At 36.9% G+C, this 21,712-nt stretch overlaps 1 protein-coding gene across 3 annotated transcripts in view; it reads left to right on the top strand.

Moving 5' to 3' along the window:
* The first annotated feature begins 2,113 nt into the window (after nt 1-2,113).
* The window catches only part of cacna2d2b (calcium channel, voltage-dependent, alpha 2/delta subunit 2b), a 29,628-nt gene continuing 10,029 nt past the window's right edge, over nt 2,114-21,712 (top strand). Inside the window, exons 1-32 of one of the 3 annotated variants that reach the window (XM_073813431.1) lie at nt 2,114-2,550; nt 5,062-5,143; nt 6,944-7,060; nt 7,140-7,199; nt 7,985-8,029; nt 9,366-9,489; nt 9,574-9,705; nt 10,210-10,267; nt 12,934-12,984; nt 13,068-13,167; nt 13,868-14,029; nt 14,301-14,411; nt 15,431-15,509; nt 15,691-15,740; nt 17,024-17,113; nt 17,279-17,344; nt 17,418-17,492; nt 17,731-17,805; nt 18,075-18,146; nt 18,379-18,450; nt 19,116-19,177; nt 19,259-19,335; nt 19,416-19,476; nt 19,563-19,660; nt 19,920-20,010; nt 20,087-20,149; nt 20,373-20,476; nt 20,556-20,654; nt 20,728-20,819; nt 20,897-20,944; nt 21,036-21,107; nt 21,513-21,665. In XM_073813431.1, the coding sequence (XP_073669532.1) occupies nt 2,456-2,550; nt 5,062-5,143; nt 6,944-7,060; nt 7,140-7,199; nt 7,985-8,029; nt 9,366-9,489; nt 9,574-9,705; nt 10,210-10,267; nt 12,934-12,984; nt 13,068-13,167; nt 13,868-14,029; nt 14,301-14,411; nt 15,431-15,509; nt 15,691-15,740; nt 17,024-17,113; nt 17,279-17,344; nt 17,418-17,492; nt 17,731-17,805; nt 18,075-18,146; nt 18,379-18,450; nt 19,116-19,177; nt 19,259-19,335; nt 19,416-19,476; nt 19,563-19,660; nt 19,920-20,010; nt 20,087-20,149; nt 20,373-20,476; nt 20,556-20,654; nt 20,728-20,819; nt 20,897-20,944; nt 21,036-21,107; nt 21,513-21,665 (2,736 nt within the window). In that variant the 5' untranslated portion in view covers nt 2,114-2,455. Of the gene's footprint in view, nt 2,551-2,980; nt 3,095-5,061; nt 5,144-6,943; nt 7,061-7,139; nt 7,200-7,984; nt 8,030-9,365; nt 9,490-9,573; nt 9,706-10,209; nt 10,268-12,933; nt 12,985-13,067; nt 13,168-13,867; nt 14,030-14,300; nt 14,412-15,430; nt 15,510-15,690; nt 15,741-17,023; nt 17,114-17,278; nt 17,345-17,417; nt 17,493-17,730; nt 17,806-18,074; nt 18,147-18,378; nt 18,451-19,115; nt 19,178-19,258; nt 19,336-19,415; nt 19,477-19,562; nt 19,661-19,919; nt 20,011-20,086; nt 20,150-20,372; nt 20,477-20,555; nt 20,655-20,727; nt 20,820-20,896; nt 20,945-21,035; nt 21,108-21,512; nt 21,666-21,712 lie in introns of those variants that run through there. The other 2 variants (XM_065243206.2, XM_065243207.1) reach the window with 2 other exon arrangements.

Genomic DNA, 21,712 nt, shown 5'->3' with positions numbered 1-21,712 from the left:
AATCTCATTTGGATCTGATGTCATAAACCAGAACAGCAACAGCAGCCACGCCCACCAAAGCAGAGACGACCAATCAGACCACAGTTTCAATAAAACCACAACAGACACCAACTAAAAGAATTATCTGTTTCAAGTACAAAACGAAACCATGCAGTCACCTGAGTCAAAGTAAATGTAAATTTGCACACAAAAGATAATCACACCTAAATTATTAAGTCACATTATTTTAGTTTTCATGCAGTTTTAACACTAAGATGATTATAATATTTGAAACGTATCTTATCTCACCATAGACAGTAAGACTGAAATGTTTAAAGATCACAGTATTTGTGATGATCTTTACTTTATAAAGTCCAGTGTGTTTGTTTGTGATGTTTATGATGATGAGATCTCCAGTCTGATGATTCACATCTAAATGATTCTTGAATCTTTCATCATTTAATGATGTTGTGTTTGCTTCTCTGTTATATTCAGCTATCATCTCATCTGGACTCTCAACACCAAACATCCAGTCGATCACATCGTCCTCCTGTATTTGAGTAATATCAGTGTGTAGAGTAACAGAATCTCCCTCCATCACTGACACTGACTTCACTTCATCACCAAACACACCTGAACAACACAAACATTACTGACATTTCATGATACAGGTTTTGTGTCAGGGCTGGAAAAACAGACACATTTATATAAGAAATCAAATAATATCTGAGAATCCAGTACTGTATGCAAATCTCACGAGTTTAGTCAGCAAATATTTACTTATCTATCTACAGCAAGATATTAATGCATAAAAAATAAACTTACCAAATAAATGCCACAGACATAAATGCAGCAGTACTATTACACCAATCATATTCTTCATGCTTGATTTACTCTTTAAACGGTTATAAAATGAAAGACTTTATACAGAGCTCTGTTGCTGTGGGTGTGTGGAGGTTTATGTACGTGTTGGCACCTCCTTAATCACCACAACACTACTGACAAAATATAAATGTAAGACACAATAATGCAGTTAAAAACATAAATCCATATACAATAAACATTCATAGTTCAGGTGCATGTGCAGGAATATAGGTTATGTATTTATAATGTAGTCTAAACCTCTTAATCTTCATCTGATATCTACACCTGTGGTCTGCTAACAGATCTCCACACATCTCATGTTTGCCAGAGGAAATCTGTGATCAAATATGAATTTATCATAAAAAAGTATTTGTACCATGCACATGAACATTCACAAGTGTGAAGATAAAATTAACAACACAGTATTAGGTCACACCATGAATACGCCAGCCTTGCGTGTTGTTTCTGTAGAAAACCACATGTGAACAATGCAGTTTAACCTTCATCTACATCTGTGGTTTAGAAAGGGCTACGGACTAAACAACACACATATGAGTTTCCTAAAACAACAATGCATACTTTGTCTTACTTATAATTATTCAAAGTGACTTTAACACATAAGAACATTTCAGTCATTTCAGTGTAAAGTCACATGCATTTTCCTCAACTCAACACTAGAGGTCACAATAACACAGCTTTATGCTTTCATTCACTCTCACTGATTTGCTTTTATTTTGTTGTGTAATGTTATTGTTATTGTCTTAGCATCACTCGAAACAGATTTATTTTATTTTATTGTTGTGTTCATTTTTTACTTTGTGTGTTTTATTTTGTATTTTGGCCAGTTGGCATCACTAAAAACTATGGCCGTTCACGCTGCATCCTCTGGAGGTCGCATGTGCGTCATCAAGCCTGGTTTATTTAACTTACTAAACTTTACATTCGTAAGTCATAAGCTTATAACAACAATTTATTAGTAACTAAGTATATTGGTCAACTTTATAATTGTTAATATTCTTACATAAGACAGTTAGAGCGAGCAGTTCTGTGTTTGATTGCTCTTCCTGTTGTGCTCTATCTCTCTGTGCTCTACTGAAGTCCCTGATCAACACTGCTTACACTTTCCCCAGATACTCTATTTATTATGTTATAAATATTATTTCATATAAATCCCTAGTAACGTAGATAAATCAAATATATAAATATTTTTGTTTTAAGTAATTGTGGATATTTATACGTGTTTATAACGAGTACGTCATGTAATCATACACGCAGCTTAACGTTATATATATTTATTTATTTACTCATGTATTCGTTTTCAGTCAGATGTGTAAAGTTTTGCTTTAAATACAAATATATATGTGTCGTTTTCTTACAGGTTTTCTCACAGCGCCTTGGTTGGAGAAATAAGGTGTCGCGCACATGGGGGGTGTCGAGCGCGCGCGTTCACGGCAGCATTATCATGCGCAGCATCTTTCGCCCACCGACATTACTTCATTTCACTTCATTCGGACTTATTCATCTCAAGAAGAGATTGTTATATAATCGCATCTGACTTACTGCAGCACTGTGACGATCTTACTGCCGCTCGCGTGACGCGTTTCCATGGAAAATGGCGAGATGGGCTCACGCGTGGATGATGGTGATGGTCGTGTTCAGCGGATCGTGGACCGCAGTGGATGCGCTCACATTTCCACAGCATTACACGTAAGAAACATCAGCATCTCCACATCATCAGCATGATGCATCACACCATCCGCATCTCCACAGGTTCACACCATCAGCATCTTCACAGCATCACAAATCATTCATCTCCTCAGAATCACCACAGCAGCATCTTCACAGCATCACACCACCAGCATTTCCACAGCTTCACACTATCATCTCCACCGCCTAACATCATCAGCATCTTCACATCATCACCCCAGCATCATCTCCACAGCATCACACCATCAGCATCTCCACAGCATCCAACTATCATGTCCACAGCCTAACAACGCAGCATCTCCACAGCATCACAAAATGAGCATCTCCACAACATTCTTCAAAGCATCCCCACAGCATCATCTCCACTGCATCAAACCATCATCTCCACAGCCTCACCTCCCACCCTCAGCATCTCCACAGCATCAGCATCTCTACTGCATCAAACAATCATCTCCACAGCATCAGCATCTCCACGTCATCACACCATCATCTCCACAGCATCACAGAATTATCTCCACAGCATCACATCATCAGCATCTCCACGGTATCACAAAATCAGCATCTCCACAACATTCTTCAAAGCATCTCCACAGCATAACACTATTAGCTTCTCAGCAGCATCTCCACTGCATCACACCATCATCTCCACTGCATCACACCATCATCTCCCCAGCATCACAGTATTATCTCCATAGCATCACACCATCAGCATCTTCACGGCAATACATCATCATTTCCACACCATCAGCATCTTCATGGCAATACACCATCATCTCCACAGCATAACACCATCAGCATCTCCACAACATCACAGCATAATCATCACAGCATCACAACATCACTTCCAAAGCATTCTTTACAGCATCTCCACAGCATCATCTCCACACCATCATCTCCACAACATCATCTCCACAGCATCACGCCATCATCTCCACAGCATCTCCACAGCATCATCTCCACTGCACCACACCATCATCTCCACAGCTTCACGCCATCATCTCCACAGCATCATCTCCACTGCACCACATCATCATCTCCACAGCATCACACCATCATCTCCACAACATCTCCACAGCATCATCTCCACTGCATCATCTCCCCAGCATCATCTACACGGCATCACACAATCATCACCCATCAGCACCCCAGCATCACCCCAGCATCACACATCAGAACACTATTTGTGTGTCAAAGGTTAACTTAAGCTTGAGTTGAACTACAGTCTTAGCTAAAGTTAAGTTGTCTCTTAGGGTTAAGAATTGAGTTAGTAAAATGAATGATTTATTATCTTCATATAAAACAGTATAAACGTGTGTGTGTGTGTGTGTGTGTGTGTGTGTGTGTGTGTGTGTGTGTGTGTGTGTGTGTGTGTGTGTGTACAGGTTGACAGACAGCAGTGATCTGAGATTTACTCACTGGTTCAATAATCCCACAGCATCACAGAGTGATTACTGACACATCTGTCACTCTGTCTGTCTATCGGTCTGTCTGTGTCTAGAGACTGAAGTACGCTTAATAATCATTGTACAGGGCTACGATAGGAACACAGCAACATTAAATACACATATACACACAATATAGGCAGTTTATACAATAGAGAGAAACAGACAGTAAACCAAAAATGTATAATATACAAAAAAAATGAAAAGAAAGTGTTAGTATAATTGCTTAATGATGTTTCTGACCTCAGATCAGTCACAGCTCACAGAGTCTTACTGCCGTCTCCTTATTTTCTCTTCTTTAATCTCTCTGTGAAAGTGAATATGGGTCACAGCAGTTCTCTCTCTCTCTCTCTCTTTCGCTCTGGAGATTGTGTGACAGGTAATATACAGCAGGGAGGATCTCATTAAATGTGTGATACTGAGCATGCTCAGATGCTGAGAGTGCATCAGATTGCCTGAATCACACTGACACACACACAAACACTGATACACTCTCACCTCTACATATTGTGTAACACATGCTGTTAAACATGCAGTAAATCTGAGCATGTGTGTTTACAGCAAGTGTGTTGAAAAACTTGTGTGTTTTCTATCACACATCACTCATCAGATCTCACTTTTACAACTCAACGATTCGACTTCCAGTAGTGAAACTCTACTTATAGATTAATTTACTTCACACCAGTTTACCTACAGTACTGTAGTAACCGCATACCAAGACTTTGGAAATCACAGCGAACATCTGAACAACACACCGGCGGGTTTTACACAGGCAAGACTCTTGTAGCATCACTGAGGATGAGCTGTAATCACATAGGGATGTGTTGTCATGGTAACAGGTGATATGTATGATCTGATGTTACTGTACACACAGTTCTCTATTAGAACCGGACTCACACGTGATGATGATGATGATGGAGACTTCACAGATGTTTAATAATTCATCTGTTGGGTGCAGTAGTATCAGATCGGAGGTTTTCTCTCACAGTTTGTTAATCTGTCTGTGACAGAGCATACATGTGTTTTGTAAGGATTGTGTTGTGTAACAGTTGTGTTATGTGTTGTGTAGAATGATGCACTGGGCAAGACGCATCGAACAAGAGATTGACAGAGTCCTGCAACACATCAGTGGAGCTCAACAACTAAAGGGGGTAAGATGTGGTGTGTGTGTCTGTGTGTGTATGTTTGTGTATATGCAAACAGATTCACAAGATCATCTGTTTATCAGTCTTTAATTGCCTGAGAGAGAGAGAGAGAGACAGGCACATGAACAGATGGTTTACCCCTCTTATGCTAAAGTCATTTATTTACCCCGAATGCCACAGTGCTGTAAACTTCTGAGGATCATCAATAACAGAAATAAAGTCAGATCTTTAGATATATGTCATTTATTAGGTGATTTATACAGCACAAGCTTAAGTTCAGTCTGGATCTGTTGTTATTATAATGTGCTGTAAACTCAGGGCATCTCATGTCTCCCTCTATTCAAGACAATATGTTAGAGTTTTGTATTAAAATATCAAAAAACTACTTGCACAGTGTGATATATTTCATGCAATTGTGTAATTACATTATCACAAAAGTTCTCTCTTATCACGTAGCTTCTCTATGTGTTTGGAAAGAGAGAGGCGAGCAGTTAACAATTCACAATCTCACAACTAAATGCTGCTAAAGTCTACACAGTGCACCTTTAAATAATGGCTCGACCTTGGCATGGTCCAAGGGACATCCAAATGCAATGTTCGGTTTACTTCCTGTATCCTGAGATACCTTGGTCGAGCCTGGTCGAGTTTGAAAAAAAAAATGGCGGCCAAGGAAGGCTGGAGCACAAATTTATTACGTTACGCTGCCTATGAAGTCTGTCCAAATGCGTTTCTTGCCTTAAAGCCTCTGAAGTCATTGCCTCATAAGGCAGCGAGGTAACAGGTCAGCTGCCTAAGTTTTCAGACACAGTATTAATATTCACACTATCCTCGTTTCCACTTGTTATGGTTATACAGCATCTAGCACGCAGCTGTTGGGTCATTCAGTCATCATGGATCATGATTATTCATTGGCGAGTACAGAAAATCATAAAAAACTCATTCGTAAACCTAGTGGTGAAAACTTACATATTGTGCCTTTAAATCTCATGTCTATCACAATTCCTTACATTTATATTTACACTGCAAAAAATTATTTTCAAGAAAAACTTTTCTTAGTATTTTTGTCTTGTTTTCAGTAAAAAATATCTAAAAATGTTTAAATTAAGATGTTTTTTCTTGATGAGCAAAAAGACCCAAGAAAATAAGTCTAGCTTTTAGACCAAAATATTAAATTTAAGTGATTTTGTGCATAAAACAAGCAAAAGAATCTGCCATTGGGGTAAGCAAAAAAAATCCTGAAAATTTTTCTTAAACACTAAATTCAAAAATTTGCTTATACCATTGGCAGAATTTTTTGCCTGTTTTATGCACAAAATCACTTAAAGTTGATATTTTTTGGTCTAAAAACTAGACTTATTTTCTTGCGTCATTTTGCTCATCAAGAAAAAGCATCTTCATTTAAGAATTTTTAGATATTTTTACTGAAAACAAGACAAAAATACTAAGATTGTTTTTTTTTTTTTTTTTTTTTTGCAGTGTATGCATTAGTATTAATATTGTTCTTGATCATTTTGATCCATAGATTTGTGTTTGTATGTATGTGATATTGTTGTATTGATCAGATGTTGTGCAGTCAGAGGTTGTTTACTGGTGTTTAATAGAGTTTAAATAAGTAACGTATCACTGTTAACAGGAAGTGACACGCGTGTCCCACTGAAGTCCATTAATAATGAAACGCACACAGAGATGAGGGTCTCTCGCTGTTTCCTACAGCTTTTCAATATTCACATCATGAAAACATGATCATTTATATGAGAACAAGATCATTTCAAAGTTAAAGACTTTATTGTGTGTTTGATGTCTCAGATCTACAATGAGAAGAGAAGACAGTTCAGTCTGGTGAGAAATAATCCACGAGATATTGTTGAGAAAGTGGCCACGGATATCGAGAGACTGCTGGCTAAAAAACGAAAAGCACTAGAGGTGAGGATACACACACATTCACACACAAATATACACACACACATACTTTATTTATGGTTGATCTTGATGTTTTGTGTAGAAACTGGCGAGTGAAGCGGAGCGTCTTCAAAAAGATCATCACTGGGAGGATGGAATCAAGGTCAGATCACATTTACTATAGAGCCCAATTTTGCACAATTAGTATTTGTTTTCAGTACAAATATCTAAACATTCTTAAATTAAGATGCATTTTCTTGATGAGCAAAATGACCTAATAAAAGAAGTATAGATTTTAGACAAAAAATATACAATTTAAGTGAATTTTTGTTTAAAATAAGCAACAATATCTGCCATTAGGGTATGAAAAATTTCTTGAATTTTTCTTGAACTAAGTATTTAAGAAGAAAATTCTTACCCCATTGGCAGATTTTCTTTTTTGCTTGTTTTAATCAAAAATGTACTTAAATTATATATTTTTGTCCAAAAATTTGACTTATTCTTAGGTCATTTTGCTCATCAAGAAAATACATCATGATATAAGAATTTTTAGATATTTACTGAAAACAAGACAAAAATAGTAAGAAAGTCATTTTTGCAGTCTACGATAAGTATCACGATGCATAGACTGCGATGCAATATCTTGCGATAAATTGCAGTACTGTGAAACAACGTAATATATTGGGATATATCCTATTGACTGGATATAATTTTAGGATGGCTGTCATTTTGTTTTGTTTTTCTCAATATAGTATTGCTAAACAAAATGTCACAATACTCACATGTATACATTTTTTTACACCTCTAATTTATTTACTTCATATTTTTAATGTGAAGATCTCTGTACTAAACACACCATACTGTAGAAGATACTGTAAGTAAACGTTACAGTAAAACCAGTAAAACACTTTCACATCCTTGTCCTGTTTGTGTGTGCGTTTATTTCAGGAGGAGAATATTGAATATTATAACTCTAAAGCAGAGATGGATTACGTAAGTACATTTTGTCTCTCCTTACTGTCCACAAAAACAAAACTAAACATCACCAACAGTAGATTCTCAGTAAATTCGTGAATTAGAAATGTGCAAAATTTTAAAATGTTCAATTAATGGTGACTTTTCTGTTGTAGTTAAATAGATAGTTCACCCAAAAATGAATATTTCATCATCATTTGCTCAGATGAACACCAAGGAAGATATTTTGAAGAATGTTTGTAATCAAACCGTTCATGAGCACCATTCACTTCCATAGTAGGAAAAAAGAATACTATGGAAGTGAATGGGGCTCATGGTTTCAAACATTCCTCAAAATATCATCGGAAACCTTAAATGTGTTTGTATTCAGACCAATAATTCTGGACTCACTTTTTCTGTAATTAAGCGCATATGCATTTAACATTTTGTGGCCAATATTAAAATGAAATTGCAAATTGTATTTGCATTGCGTTTCCTACTGGTTTGTGTAAAAACTGTGACATAAACCATTTGCATTTCTGTTCACATGTACAAAGTAAAAAGCCCTATTGCAATTTAATTTGGTTCATTCTGGTTATTCCATATATTTCAATAGCAATTTCCCAATTGCTATTTCACTTACTATGGTGTCGCGTACATAGCCTGGCAAAACCCTAATGAGATCACAATCCCCTTTGCATTTGCGTTTTAAATCCCTGCACATAAACCTGTCAATCACAGTTTTGGGGGTGGGATTATACTATAGGGTGTGTTGGTATTTGAAAGCGACATCAGTCGACCACACTTTACAGCTTCTTGTGCTTAAAAATCAAAACAAAAATGATAACGCAGAAAAAAACGTTATGTACATTTAATGATATGTTACCTTACTTATGATCCAACAATTATTAACCAAATAAGATAAAGCACTGAAAAGTATGAGTTTTATGAATTAAGGGAACATGCATTTTGGCCTTCATGATTATTAACCTTTTTTGGGTTAATTTTGACAGTAGTAGCTACATTATGGCAATATGTTTTGACATTTTCTTTCTCATAAGTTTTTGCTTTTACGTAAGACTGTTCATAAACATCTCAGTGGAGCTCAGTGAAACACAGTGCATGACTGTCAAGACTCCTGGTTTAAGTGTGTGTGACTATTTATATCCTGACACTGTGTCAAGTTAAAATCAGCAGATAGAGGATTCATGAATACATTCAACATTTCTGTGTGGATGCCAAGTCAAAAAACTTCACAATATGCTATGATTTATTTTTCACTGCATAATATTTCCTATACGTCACATAGAAACATAATGTTCTTTATAGTATGTGCTTTACCTGTGATATCATGTGTAATGTCGACTCTCGGCAGGATGGTGAGGACATTGATTCTCAGATGTCATTAAAACTGGAGTTTGTGTACGACCCAAACTTCAAAAACCATGTGAATTACTCCCATACCGCGGTACAGATCCCGACAGACATCTACAAAGGCGGTGAGGAACCTGAATAATGGCGTAAGATCAATAAATAGCACAAAATGTCAGAGCACATAAAGTATCTGTCTGTCCATCTGTCAGCTCCTGTGATACTGAATGAACTCAGCTGGACTCAAGCATTAGAGAGAGTCTTTATGGAGAACAGCAGAGATGATCCATCACTGCTCTGGCAAGCGTTTGGGAGCGCCACTGGGGTTACAAGATATTACCCAGGTAAAGGTCAAATTCAAAAATATATTTAATTACGCTTTACTTTATACAAAATGTATATATTTAAAACATATTAATGGCCAGAAAAATTTATTTCTTTGCTTTATGGTTTGTAGATTTTAGCGGCATCTAGCTGTGATATTGTGAACTTTTCTGAGGGGCGCGAATTCAAAATATGTATTCGGTGTGTCGTGTGTGTGTGGCTTTTCATGTCAAAATATGTGAACCATGTGCATCATGCATCTTGTCAAAATACGTGCCTGCTGCATACTGTATGTGTCGAAAGGTTTTATGATAAAAGAGGCGTTCAGGTTCACAAAATACTCGCAAGACAGTAACTTAACACTAAACTCTGATTACGCATGAGAACTGTAATCTGATTACTCTGTTTTTTATGTAACTGTACCAAAAGATAGTTACTATTTTTGTATCCTGATTACGTAATTGTGTTACAAGTAATCCCCAACCCTGCTTACATGTGCGCTTATCTAATGTTTTCTCTATTAGCGGCTCCTTGGAGAGCTCCAGATAAGATTGACCTGTACGATGTACGACGAAGACCCTGGTAATCTCTACCTTTCTCTCTCTCTCTTTTTTAAGATGGTCCAAAATGTTATTTCTCCCCACATTTACTCCATTCACTTATAATTGGACTCAATCCCTGGTTATTGGCAAGCTATACAGAAAAGTCAGCAAAATCTCACAGGGCTGAATGTGTTCCTGTATCTTAATTGGTAGAGCAATATGTTAGCCGCATAAAAGTCATGGGTTCAATCCCAGGGAAGACACATGCTGATGAATACTTTGTAGTGAACTGAATATTGCCTAGTATAAAAGCTTCTGCCAAATGTGCAAATATTCATTTAAGCCTTCAGTGTCAACTATTGTGTTTTATTTTGATTTATTGCAACCATGTCACGTAATCAGTGTAAAATATACATATTTAACAGTTTTAATAATAGTTCATAGACTGTGATTGGTCGATTTTCGTTGTGGGGCGGGGCTAAGGGGCAAATTGACCAGTGATTCAAACCCTGTGTGTGTGAGGTACAGTGTGCGATTTACCTGAGGAAACGACAGATATGCTGTTCAAGATTACATTGTTTTTTGTTCCGCGTTGCCCTATGAATAAAATGTAATACGATTAAAATATCGCGAATATTACAATGATGGCAAGGAAACGCGTGTTTATATGAGATATTTGCTAGCTGCACGCCAAAACAAACAAACATCGCGGGCAATGAGACTCGCGAACAAATGACTCTTATGAACCGGTCATTTAATGAGTCTTTTTAAAGCACTCGCCAATGGTTCAATTAGGAGTTATTGAATCGATTTATTCAGTGAATGAACTCAACGAATCACCCATAACGTAAGTTAAACTGCTGGTTAGCTTTATCTTTATGTATCGTTTAAGTATCGAAATTAAGTAAGTGATGTTTTTGTGAGGTAAATTTGTGTTTTTATTACTGACTGTTTGACAGTTTGTACTGATGCTGTTCATCACTATTACATATTGTAAGTTAACGTTACCTCAGGAATGACTTGTTGAATCTGCGTATTTAACTTCTTACACCCTGAAGCTATTTTGGGGATTTTCGCCTGGATTTGGCCTACCCAATTTCAAAAGCATCCCATACCCACATGCAGAGGTTTACATACAAAAGTTTGGTATCATTTTACAGGTAACCCTTTGAAATTACATAAAACACTGTTAAAAAGTGCTCAACATGGTTGTATGTGATGTCAGGCCTCTAATAAACACAAAAATAAATAGGCGCTTTTTGATGTTTTTTTCTAAAGTTTTTATTTGAAAGTATATAACTCTGGCCCTGGGTATCTCAGGTCCCTGAAGACTGTTTTGTTTGATTCCAACAATTGTCAGCTTACAGAGGAAAAAGGAATTTTTTCTCTATCATAATCTATGCAAAAGTTATTTTACTCCAACTGAAGGGAGGAATAATACCCTTTTTGTATACAATTTCTGCCTAAGAACATTTGAAGTGTCCCCATAACCACATACAGTGGAATAAATGCAATTTCTTTATATCATTTTAAAGAAAACCCTTTGAAGTTACATAAAAAGCTGCTGTTTGTGACAAATTTTGTTATTTATGTTGTCTTTCATATGATGAAACACCAAATTTTCTTTTTTATGTTGTAAATACTGTCTTTGATAGTGTATAACTCTGGTTCTGGATGCTCTAGCAGACTGCAGACAGTTCTGGTTGTTAGCAGCAGCAGACAGTAAACACCCAAAAAAAGAATGAACTCTTTAGCATGTCGCATTCAAAAGTTATTCTCATTTTACTAAAGGGTGTGAAAATACATTTTTCATATAAATATTAATTTTTTGTTTTGCACATATAATAAATAGCAAGGGATTATATATGCACACAACCAAAGAAAATGCTGTGAATGGACTCATTGTTTAGAGTAGGACCTAAAATAAAAGATGGTGTATCATTTGTGGCTATATGTGCTATCTGAGGCAGTCCACACTCAAGTTTCACATATGTTTACAAAAGACCATTTTTTACCTTATTATTCATTCAGCGATTGTTGGATATGTGTTAATAATAGAGCAAAAATAACACTGTAGCCTTATTCCTTAGAATGAGAGCTTTCATTTGATATAAGACTTGCCCATGTTTGTCATTTTTGAAAAATATGAAATATGTAAATATTAAATGATATAATAAAATATTGGGGGGGGTGATAGTGTAAATTAAGTGTAAATAACTTTCTTACAGTAAAAGATGTGTCAAAGTGATGCATATCTGCAGAAAGTAGAGACTCTAAGCTTTCAAACAGTATCTCATATGTGTTACTGGGGTCCATGACGGAGCATCAAAGATTAAAAGAATATTTTATATTAAGTCAAAATACGAAATTCTGGACCCGGGACAGGGTCCTCAGGGTTGAAGAGGTTAATACTTTAATGTCGGGTAATTATTTATATTTGCTGTAGAGGATTACATTATGTCATAAAAAATCGTCAAAATTATGTAATAAGTGGAAGTCTGAGATATAAATGCACACTATTTAAAACTCATTTATCAAACGATTCAATGCAGATAATTCAGATAAAATTGAGGTATCATAGTATTTTAATAGAGAAATATTACTTTTTTAAATGTTTATATATTTATATATCCTGTTATATTGTATAGTTATTGACAATATTATGTACTATATAGATTTACAGTAACTGTTGTATGTTTTCTTCAGGTATATTCAAGGAGCTTCATCACCTAAAGATATGGTGATACTGGTGGACGTGTGAGTGTTTGTGTTGTGAAGTGTTTTGTGTATGTGTTCAGTATCATTATTGTGTATTAAGTGTGTGTGTTTTTATTGTACAGGAGTGGCAGTGTTAGTGGACTCACACTGAAACTCATCAAAGCGTCCGTCACTGAAATGTTGGACACGCTGTCTGATGACGATTACGTCAATGTCGCCAGGGTACATCACCTCGTACACATTATTATGTCTTGTGATTTATAAAAATAACAAATTTTATTGTTTGTAAACCTAACTGTGCCAAGCAACAGCAAGTTTGGGTGCATTATTATAAGATGTGAGGTCAGTATTTTACAATGGCTTTATGTCGTCTGTTTTATAAATATCATGGGTACATTTACATGCAACTATATAATCTGTTTATAATCGTATTGATGGCTCAATCGTGTTGAAAGGAGTGGTGTAATATGTGATCTGATCATCAGGAGAAAATACGCATGTAAACACGTGAATCGCAGGATTTTCTCAATCATATGCAAAAATACCTTGTGCACATGCATAGAAGAATTGTGCTTAAGTTAATATATTTATATGTTTACCTCTTATTTACGCATCACATGATTATCATCACTAGTTTTGAATGTCCATTAGGCTGCTTTTGTTATGCAAATCTGGCAACCCTGGCTGTGCGCTAGCGCAGACGTTTGCTTGGGATTATATATAAAGTACATGTAAACCAACATTTTACTCCGATCGCAATTATTTATTGTACATCTAAACTGTATTGTCGTAACCTGCCATCGGATTAAATTTAGTCGGATTGACACAGTTTTGTGCATGTAAACATAGCCATTGAGTCTCTCCCATCAGGTGTATTTATTTATTTTATCTGAATCTGCTAATCTCTTGGTTTCTGTTGTAGTTTAATGAGAAGGCGGAGGCAGTGGTTCCCTGTTTCAAGCACCTGGTTCAAGCAAACGTGCGTAACAAGAAGATCTTTAAAGAAGCTGTGCAGCAGATGCAGGCTAAAGGAACCACTGACTATAAATCTGGATTTCACTTCGCTTTCAATCAGCTACTAAACGTGAGTCTGAACAAACAGTTTACTTATCCAACAATTCAATTTCATGTTTGATGTCACACAGTAGAAGATTCAAGTAAATCTAATTCTGTTCATACCGAAACACCCCTGGTATGCTATGCTGAGCTTCAACTCACAGGAAAATAATTTCGGATAGAGATACACGTTAGTAATGAATATGGATGTGATTTAGTGCTTATTGCTGGCTTGCTTTATTGAATCACGCTTGTTCAGGACATGATGTTAAATCTTCTGCCTCTTCTTCCCTTTACAGCAGACAAATGTTCCCCGAGCCAACTGTAATAAAATCATCATGTTATTCACTGATGGTGGAGAGGACCGAGCTCAGGACATCTTTGAGCAGTACAACTGGCCCAATAAAACGGTCAGAAACACATCAGCACCTGTTGTATATAAACTGTCTTTCATTACATTGATATAATTATGACAATAAATACCCAAATACAGCATTCCCACTGTCATGGAAAACTCAGATATGTTAAGGAATGTTGAGGCTTTCCACGGCTGGAAGAATTCATAGATTTTCATTGTGAATATGAATGTTTCTAGTTGTTCTTCTTAAAAATCAGCAGCAATTGCTTTTTGCATGGACTGTATGTACATTTGCACGAACTATACTATATTATGTACATTTGAATGAACTATATGTACATTTCCATACACTATATGTACATTTGCATGGACTTTATACATTTGCATGGACTATATGGACATATAGTCCATGCAAATTAACATATAGTCCATGCAAATTAATACATAGTCCATGCAAATTAACACATAGTCCATGCAAATGTACATCTAGTCCATGCAAATGTACATCTAGTCCATGCAAATGTACATCTAGTCCATGCAAATTAACACATAGTCCATGCAAATTAACACATAGTCCATGCAAATGTACATCTAGTCCATGCAAATTAACACATAGTCCATGCAAATTAACACATAGTCCATGCAAATGTACATCTAGTCCATGCAAATTAACACATAGTCCATGCAAATTAACACATAGTCCATGCAAATTAACACATAGTCCATGCAAATTAACATATAGTCCATGCAAATTAACATATAGTCCATGCAAATGTACATCTAGTCCATGCAAATGTACATCTAGTCCATGCAAATGTAGATGTACATTTGCATGGACTAGATGTTAATTTATGTTCATGTCATATGTTTATTTACGTGGACTATATGTACATATCTGCTATATATTATGATGATGTGTGGTTAACTTTTGGTGATGATCAGCATCTGTGATGTTCCTCTGTGTTCTCTTGGAAGTCTGTGTTCTTCATAATTATCCCTTTCTCCACTGAAGCGCCTCATTTCCTGTCTCATTGTCAGGGGTAATGGTGGGGTGTCATGTGTTCTCCGCAGGTCCGTGTTTTCACGTTCTCAGTGGGACAGCACAATTATGATGTCACTCCGCTCCAGTGGATCGCCTGTGCTAATAAGGGTGAGAGCGACACTTGCTCATTTACAGTACATGATTCCTGGGATCGTATGAGATGCTGGAGGGGATTTTTTCCCATCTGCCCATACTGTGATGATGATGATGATAATAACAGTGACAAAAGTTTAAATAATACAGTAATTACATGTTATGTCTCACTGACTCTCTCGCTCCGTCTTGGCAGGATACTATTTTGAGATCCGCTCCATCTGTGCTATACGGATTAATACCCAGGTGAGTTACACAACACACATATAAGCTTGTGTGTGCCTGTGTGTATTAGCTGAACAAGAATAAAAATGTGTGCACACAGACTGTGATGTATCAGGTTTTTTCAGTGATGATATATTATTGTGTCAATTTATAGTCACTAGTTTAGCATCAGAAGAGTTTGATTAGTTTTTATGATTCAGTTCAAAAATTTCATTAAATTGATTCATAAATCATACTGTGCGTTCACACCAGATGTGAATGAAGTGAATAAATCACGCTATTTGCATGTAGTTGGACACTTGAATATGAAATTTGCATCATTCGCGCATGAAATTAAGACACGAATACACCCAATTTGCTGGCTTTAGCTAGCTTGTAGTCTCAATCTGTGTATATATATATATATATATATATATATATATATATCAAATTGAGTAAAGATCATTTTTTACAATTTACTAGATTGTTCGACCTCCTCACTCACTTTCTTCTCAACAAGATCCTTTTATTAGTTTTTCTATAAAAGTACGAAGATGTGTCATACAGCTCTGGGTGTTCACAGCGACGATAATTTTGTCCTCCATTGTTGTTTCGTATTTCTGCCTTTGTTAATGCAGAGTTCATATGTTTTAACTCAAAATCACGCATCAAATGCCCGAATCGCTCAATTCGTGCCGCGTCACATCGCGTCTTTGCATTGACTTAACATGTAAAACACTCGCCCTTAATGCTTCATTTGCATCTGGTATGAATGCACCATAACTCTGTTTAGATCTGCGTATTTTTATATTAGCGTATATAAGAAGAAAACGTAATATTTTTCATCATTTAGTTAAAAAACAGTGTGTAAAAAGTTTACGTTTTAATTAAAATTAATGAATAACTGTGTCATTTCAAAGTAAAGCTGTGCAATATACCGAAATATCATAAAAGTGCATACCGCAAATGTTTACAGTAAATAAGAGAAATAAATAAATAATAAATAAATGATGAAATTTGTTTTATGCAACAGTAAAACATGGTTGTTCACTTTCAGTTGTTGTTGTGATGCTTTATTTTCTCTGAAATATGGAACATTTGTTGGTTATTTATTTTTTCTAATACATTTTTGAATACAATTTAAATAGATTTCAGAAAAAGAATTACTGTAACGCATATTGAATACCGCATTATTCATTATGTTATCACATTTTCCCTTCAATCTCGCGCTGGCCTATTTCAAAGCAAATACAGACAAATACAAAATGGTGTTATTACATAAAATTTAACTCCGTATGTTTGTGCTAAATGTGTGTGTATAATAGGAATATCTTGACGTTCTGGGTCGCCCCATGGTTTTGGCAGGCCAGAGTGCCAAACAGGTGCAGTGGACCAACGTCTACCAGGACGCGCTGGTGAGTGCCGCTTTGGCCTGCCCCAGATCTGTAAACATATGTGTTACCTCACAGGCCAAAAAACACACAATACATACTGCCAATACATAAAGCTTGTCCTGGTATAAGCAGATACAAAAAAATATCTAAGGAAAATAAAGTCAGATGAGCGTTTTGTGCCGACAGGGTCTGGGACTCGTGGTGACCGGGACGATGCCCGTCTTTAATCTCACAATGGATGGAAAGTCTCAGGTAAGCAGTGATCCATCAGTGATCATCCTCATTCAGACTCTTCGGTTCATTGATGTCTTGTTTATTTGTGTAGAATCAGCTGATCTTAGGTGTGATGGGCGTCGATGTTCATCTGGATGAGTTGAAGCGACTGACACCTCAATACAGGGTAACATCTGCTTGTAGTGCAGGATATTCAATCAGTTGTGTCTGATGTTACTGCACATGGCCTCTAACCATATAAGCTGCTTTCAGACACTTATGTGTATGTTTTATTTGCTGTCATAATATTGTATTATATGTAGTAGAGCTGTAAGATTGTAAAAAAGTGCTATAATGTATAAATAAACTTTTTATATATATTTGAGTTTGTAAATCTAATGGATTAAAGCTCTGTGTGTCTCTAGTTGGGAGCTAATGGATACATCTTCGCCATTGACCCGAACGGATACGTGCTTCTCCATCCGAACCTGCAGCCGCGGGTGAACTGTGATTTTCTGACATCACATCTCTAATGCTTGTGTTGTGTGTTCATGTGTGTCTCTACACAACTGATAGTATTATCACATGCATATTTGTGCATTTAATTAGAGTAGTTGCAAAATATTGCATCATTTTTGCATTCATAGCTCATGAACTGTAAGAATTTAAGCTTGGTTGTCCAATGCAAAGCATATTAAAATAAACTATTCATGTAGTTTGTGATGAAGGATTGTGATCATCAGGTTTCTGATACATGTTCTCATTACAGGAGGAGGATTTACCCGAGCCGGTAACACTCGACTTTCTGGATGCTGAAGTAGAGGATAACAGTAAACAAGAGGTACATGCATGAATCTTCATATAAACTCCTCTCATGTTCTTCTGTTTGTTGCTCATAAAAAAATGAGTCATTGTTTCGTTGTAAGCAGCACCAGCACGCAGACTTTATTTATCATTCGAAGCTTGAAGAGAAGATGAGAGAATTCATCTTAACGTGAAGTGTATAATTTATCTTAATCCAGCAGGAGCTCGGCCATGACGCTCTTAATATCTCAATGCTGCGTTTCTTTCAGATTCGCCGGCAGATGATTGATGGACGATCAGGAGAGATGACCATCAGAACCCTTATTAAATCAATGAATGAGGCAAGTGTGTGTCTACATGTGTGTCCGCAAGAATCTTTATGTGTGTCTGCGTCTACACACATCTGTGCGTGTCTGCGTGCTTTAAATGTGTCAGATATAACTAGGACATGTATGACATCGGGGACATGACTTTCTATAAAAAACGTCTGCTCTACATATACAGTATTTATTTATATATTAGGGCTGTGTATCGCCAACAAATACAAGGTCAGAATATGATGCACATCACAATATGGGTCATTTTGAATAAATTTTTGCTTAATAATCAAACGTGCGTCAGAATCGATACGGAAGGTTCTGTATCAATGCGTGCATCATTAGGAGTTTAATGAGATTAATGAGTTTATGTTTAGGCCCGAAATTTTTGAAATATTTTGTCATATTAAAATATAATCTAGCACAAACATTGCAAATGGTTGTTGGTAATATCAGCCCCAAAACTAGGAACAGATGCATACAAAATCACATATTCACCTTTTGCAAACTACATTCAGTGTAATGTAATTTGAGAGCTCTCTATATACTAAAGAAAGTTGTGATGTTGTGTTTGATGGAGACAGATTCTCATTGTTCAACAGATGTACCATTTTTAGTCATATTATGAGCACCACATTTGCAAGCTAGTGTATTTTCTGATGCACTGTGTGTCTCTGCTTGTCTTACAGCGTTACATTGATGATGTTGTACGGATGTACACGTGGACCCCTATCAATGACACAGATTATAGGTATGATGTCATCTAATGCCTCAGATGGTAAAGTTTGACATAAACACTTAATTTTGCCCTCTGTTGTGCCGCCCCCTACAGTCTGGGTTTGGTACTGCCCCCCTACAGTGAATATTACATACAAGCAGATCTCAGTGATGTCATGCTACAACTTCAGTGTAAGTATTTAACACACACACACAATACACAGACATTTAATAATAATAAGATGATTTAAATGAAATGTTTTTGTTGACAGATTTACAGTCGCTGCTGCCGAATTCTTTCGAGTCTGCGGGTCATGTGTTTCTGGCACCGAGGTACAAGTACACACATGACTGTTGTTTTTTTGTGTGTATTAGTGTGTGTATCTGTGTAAAGATGTGTTTTTTGTGTGTCTCTGTAGAGAATACTGTAAACGTCTGCAGATGGCAGAGAACAACACACAGTTTCTGGCTGATTTCTTGTCTCTTATGGTGGAGATCACACCTGAATCTGAAGACTGTGAGTAACACAACAACACCATATCCAAATCTTGATATATTATTAATATAAAGTACATTTAATATGAAAATATTACTCTAATTTCAATTATGAGTCATATCAGTGTACATTAATTTATTTATCTATAATAAGTGAAAAATCTAATTGAGTAATATATATGTTTTCATCCGATTAGTCGATTAATCGAAAAAATTATCACCTGATTAATCGAAGTTTAATTCAATATAATGTTATGCAAAGCTGTGATAATCTCACACAGGTGATCAAGGTATGATCCATAATCTGATTCTTGATTCTGGGATCCTCTGGCAGCTGGCCACACGTGTCTGGCAAAACAAAGATCTCAACACGTAAGATCAGACCCATCAGGACAGAGTATCTGATTTATTTTATATTGAGTTGATCGGTTGTGTCTGATCTCTGCAGGTATGGATTTCTGGCCCTGTTTGCATGCACCAATGGAGGCGTTACTCGCGTTTACCCTAATATGTGAGTGACAACACTGCTTCCCGAGTGTGTTGTACAATAATAAAGTGGAGCGTTTATCATCTGTGTGTGTGTGTGTGTGTGTGTGTGTGTGTGTGTGTGTGTGTGTGTGTGTGTGTGTGTGTGTGTGTGTGTGTGTGTGTGTGTGTGTGTGTGTGTGTGTGTGTGTGTGTGTGTGTGTGTGTGTGTGTGTGTGTGTGTGTGTGTGTGTGTGTGTGTGTTTCAGGGCGGCGGAGACATGGGACGAAGATCCTGAACCACTGAACTCAAACTTTTACCGTCGCAGTCTGGACAACAAAGGTTACATGTTCAGAGCCCCAACACGAACATGTGAGCCCTCTTCTTTCTCTTTAGTTTTGATTTCATGTTGTCTTTTGTGTATCTCATGGCTTGCAATGCTTGTGTCCAGCGATGGATGATACGATAATGTCAGAGAACGGTACTGTAGGGATTCTTGTTACCACTGCTGTGGAGGTCGTGATTGGAGGAAAAACCATGAAACCTGCAGGTGTGTGCCTCTCAAACATATTGCTTTGATGTCATTTCCTGTGGCCTGACCTCTGATCTTCATGTGTCTTCAGTGGTTGGTGTTAAGCTGGATTTAGAGGCCTGGGTGGACAAGTTCAAGATTCTGGCTAGTAACGTGTCAGACAGTAGACAGGCTTCACATAAGGTATGACTCTGAATGATAGGAATTATGGGTAACCATCCAAGCGATGAGATGTTTAACTTTCTGTTTGTGTTTGTCAGTGCGGCCCATCCAGATCCTGTGAGATGGATTGTGAAGTGAACAGTGATGTATGAACTCCCACACATGATCTTTACATGCTGTTGGACTTTTACGTGTTTTCGTATGTGGCGTTTATGATGTTTTCTGTGTGTGTTGCAGGATTTGCTCTGTTATCTTATCGACGATGGAGGTTTTCTGGTGATGTCCAATCAGAGGGATCACTGGAAGAAGGTAGCACTTGCCAACCAACGAATCAGAGTCGTTTATTTTTTAGAATGACTGTAGATGTGTGTTCACACCAGACACAAATGAATCAAGTAAATTGTGCTATTCGTGCGTAGTTAGACTCTTGAGCAGCAGATTTTGTGTTAATTAGCGTCATTCGCGTGTGAAAATTAATAGAGCAAGCTCTGGATTGGTTAACGCTCAATTTGCGGCATGTCATTAGGATCACCATGTCTATTGCGTCTTTGCATTGACTTAACGTGTAAATCCCTCGCGCTTAACGCTTCATTTGTATCTGGTGTGAACGTGCCGTAATGTCATTAGTCAGAAAATGTGTTCGCTTGTGGCAGTATATGTGATGAGAACGAGTGAGACATGTGACTAGTGATGGGGTCTCTCTGTCTTTCTCAGGTGGGGTTGTTTTTCGGTGAGGTCGACCCCTATCTGATGTACGCCCTCTACAACAACTCCATCTATGCCCGACACCAAACCTTCCAGTATCAGTCGGCATGCGAACCCACAGCCAGCAGTCACACAGGAGCGGCCCACAGACACTTCTATGTTGTGAGTTCACATATGTAGTTGAAATATACATAAACTGCAGGTTTGTA

The sequence above is a fragment of the Paramisgurnus dabryanus genome, chromosome 24 (genome assembly GCF_030506205.2).
Source record: "Paramisgurnus dabryanus chromosome 24, PD_genome_1.1, whole genome shotgun sequence".
In the NCBI taxonomy this organism is placed as follows: domain Eukaryota; kingdom Metazoa; phylum Chordata; class Actinopteri; order Cypriniformes; family Cobitidae; genus Paramisgurnus; species Paramisgurnus dabryanus.
This window is presented reverse-complemented; position numbering and strand designations above follow the sequence as displayed.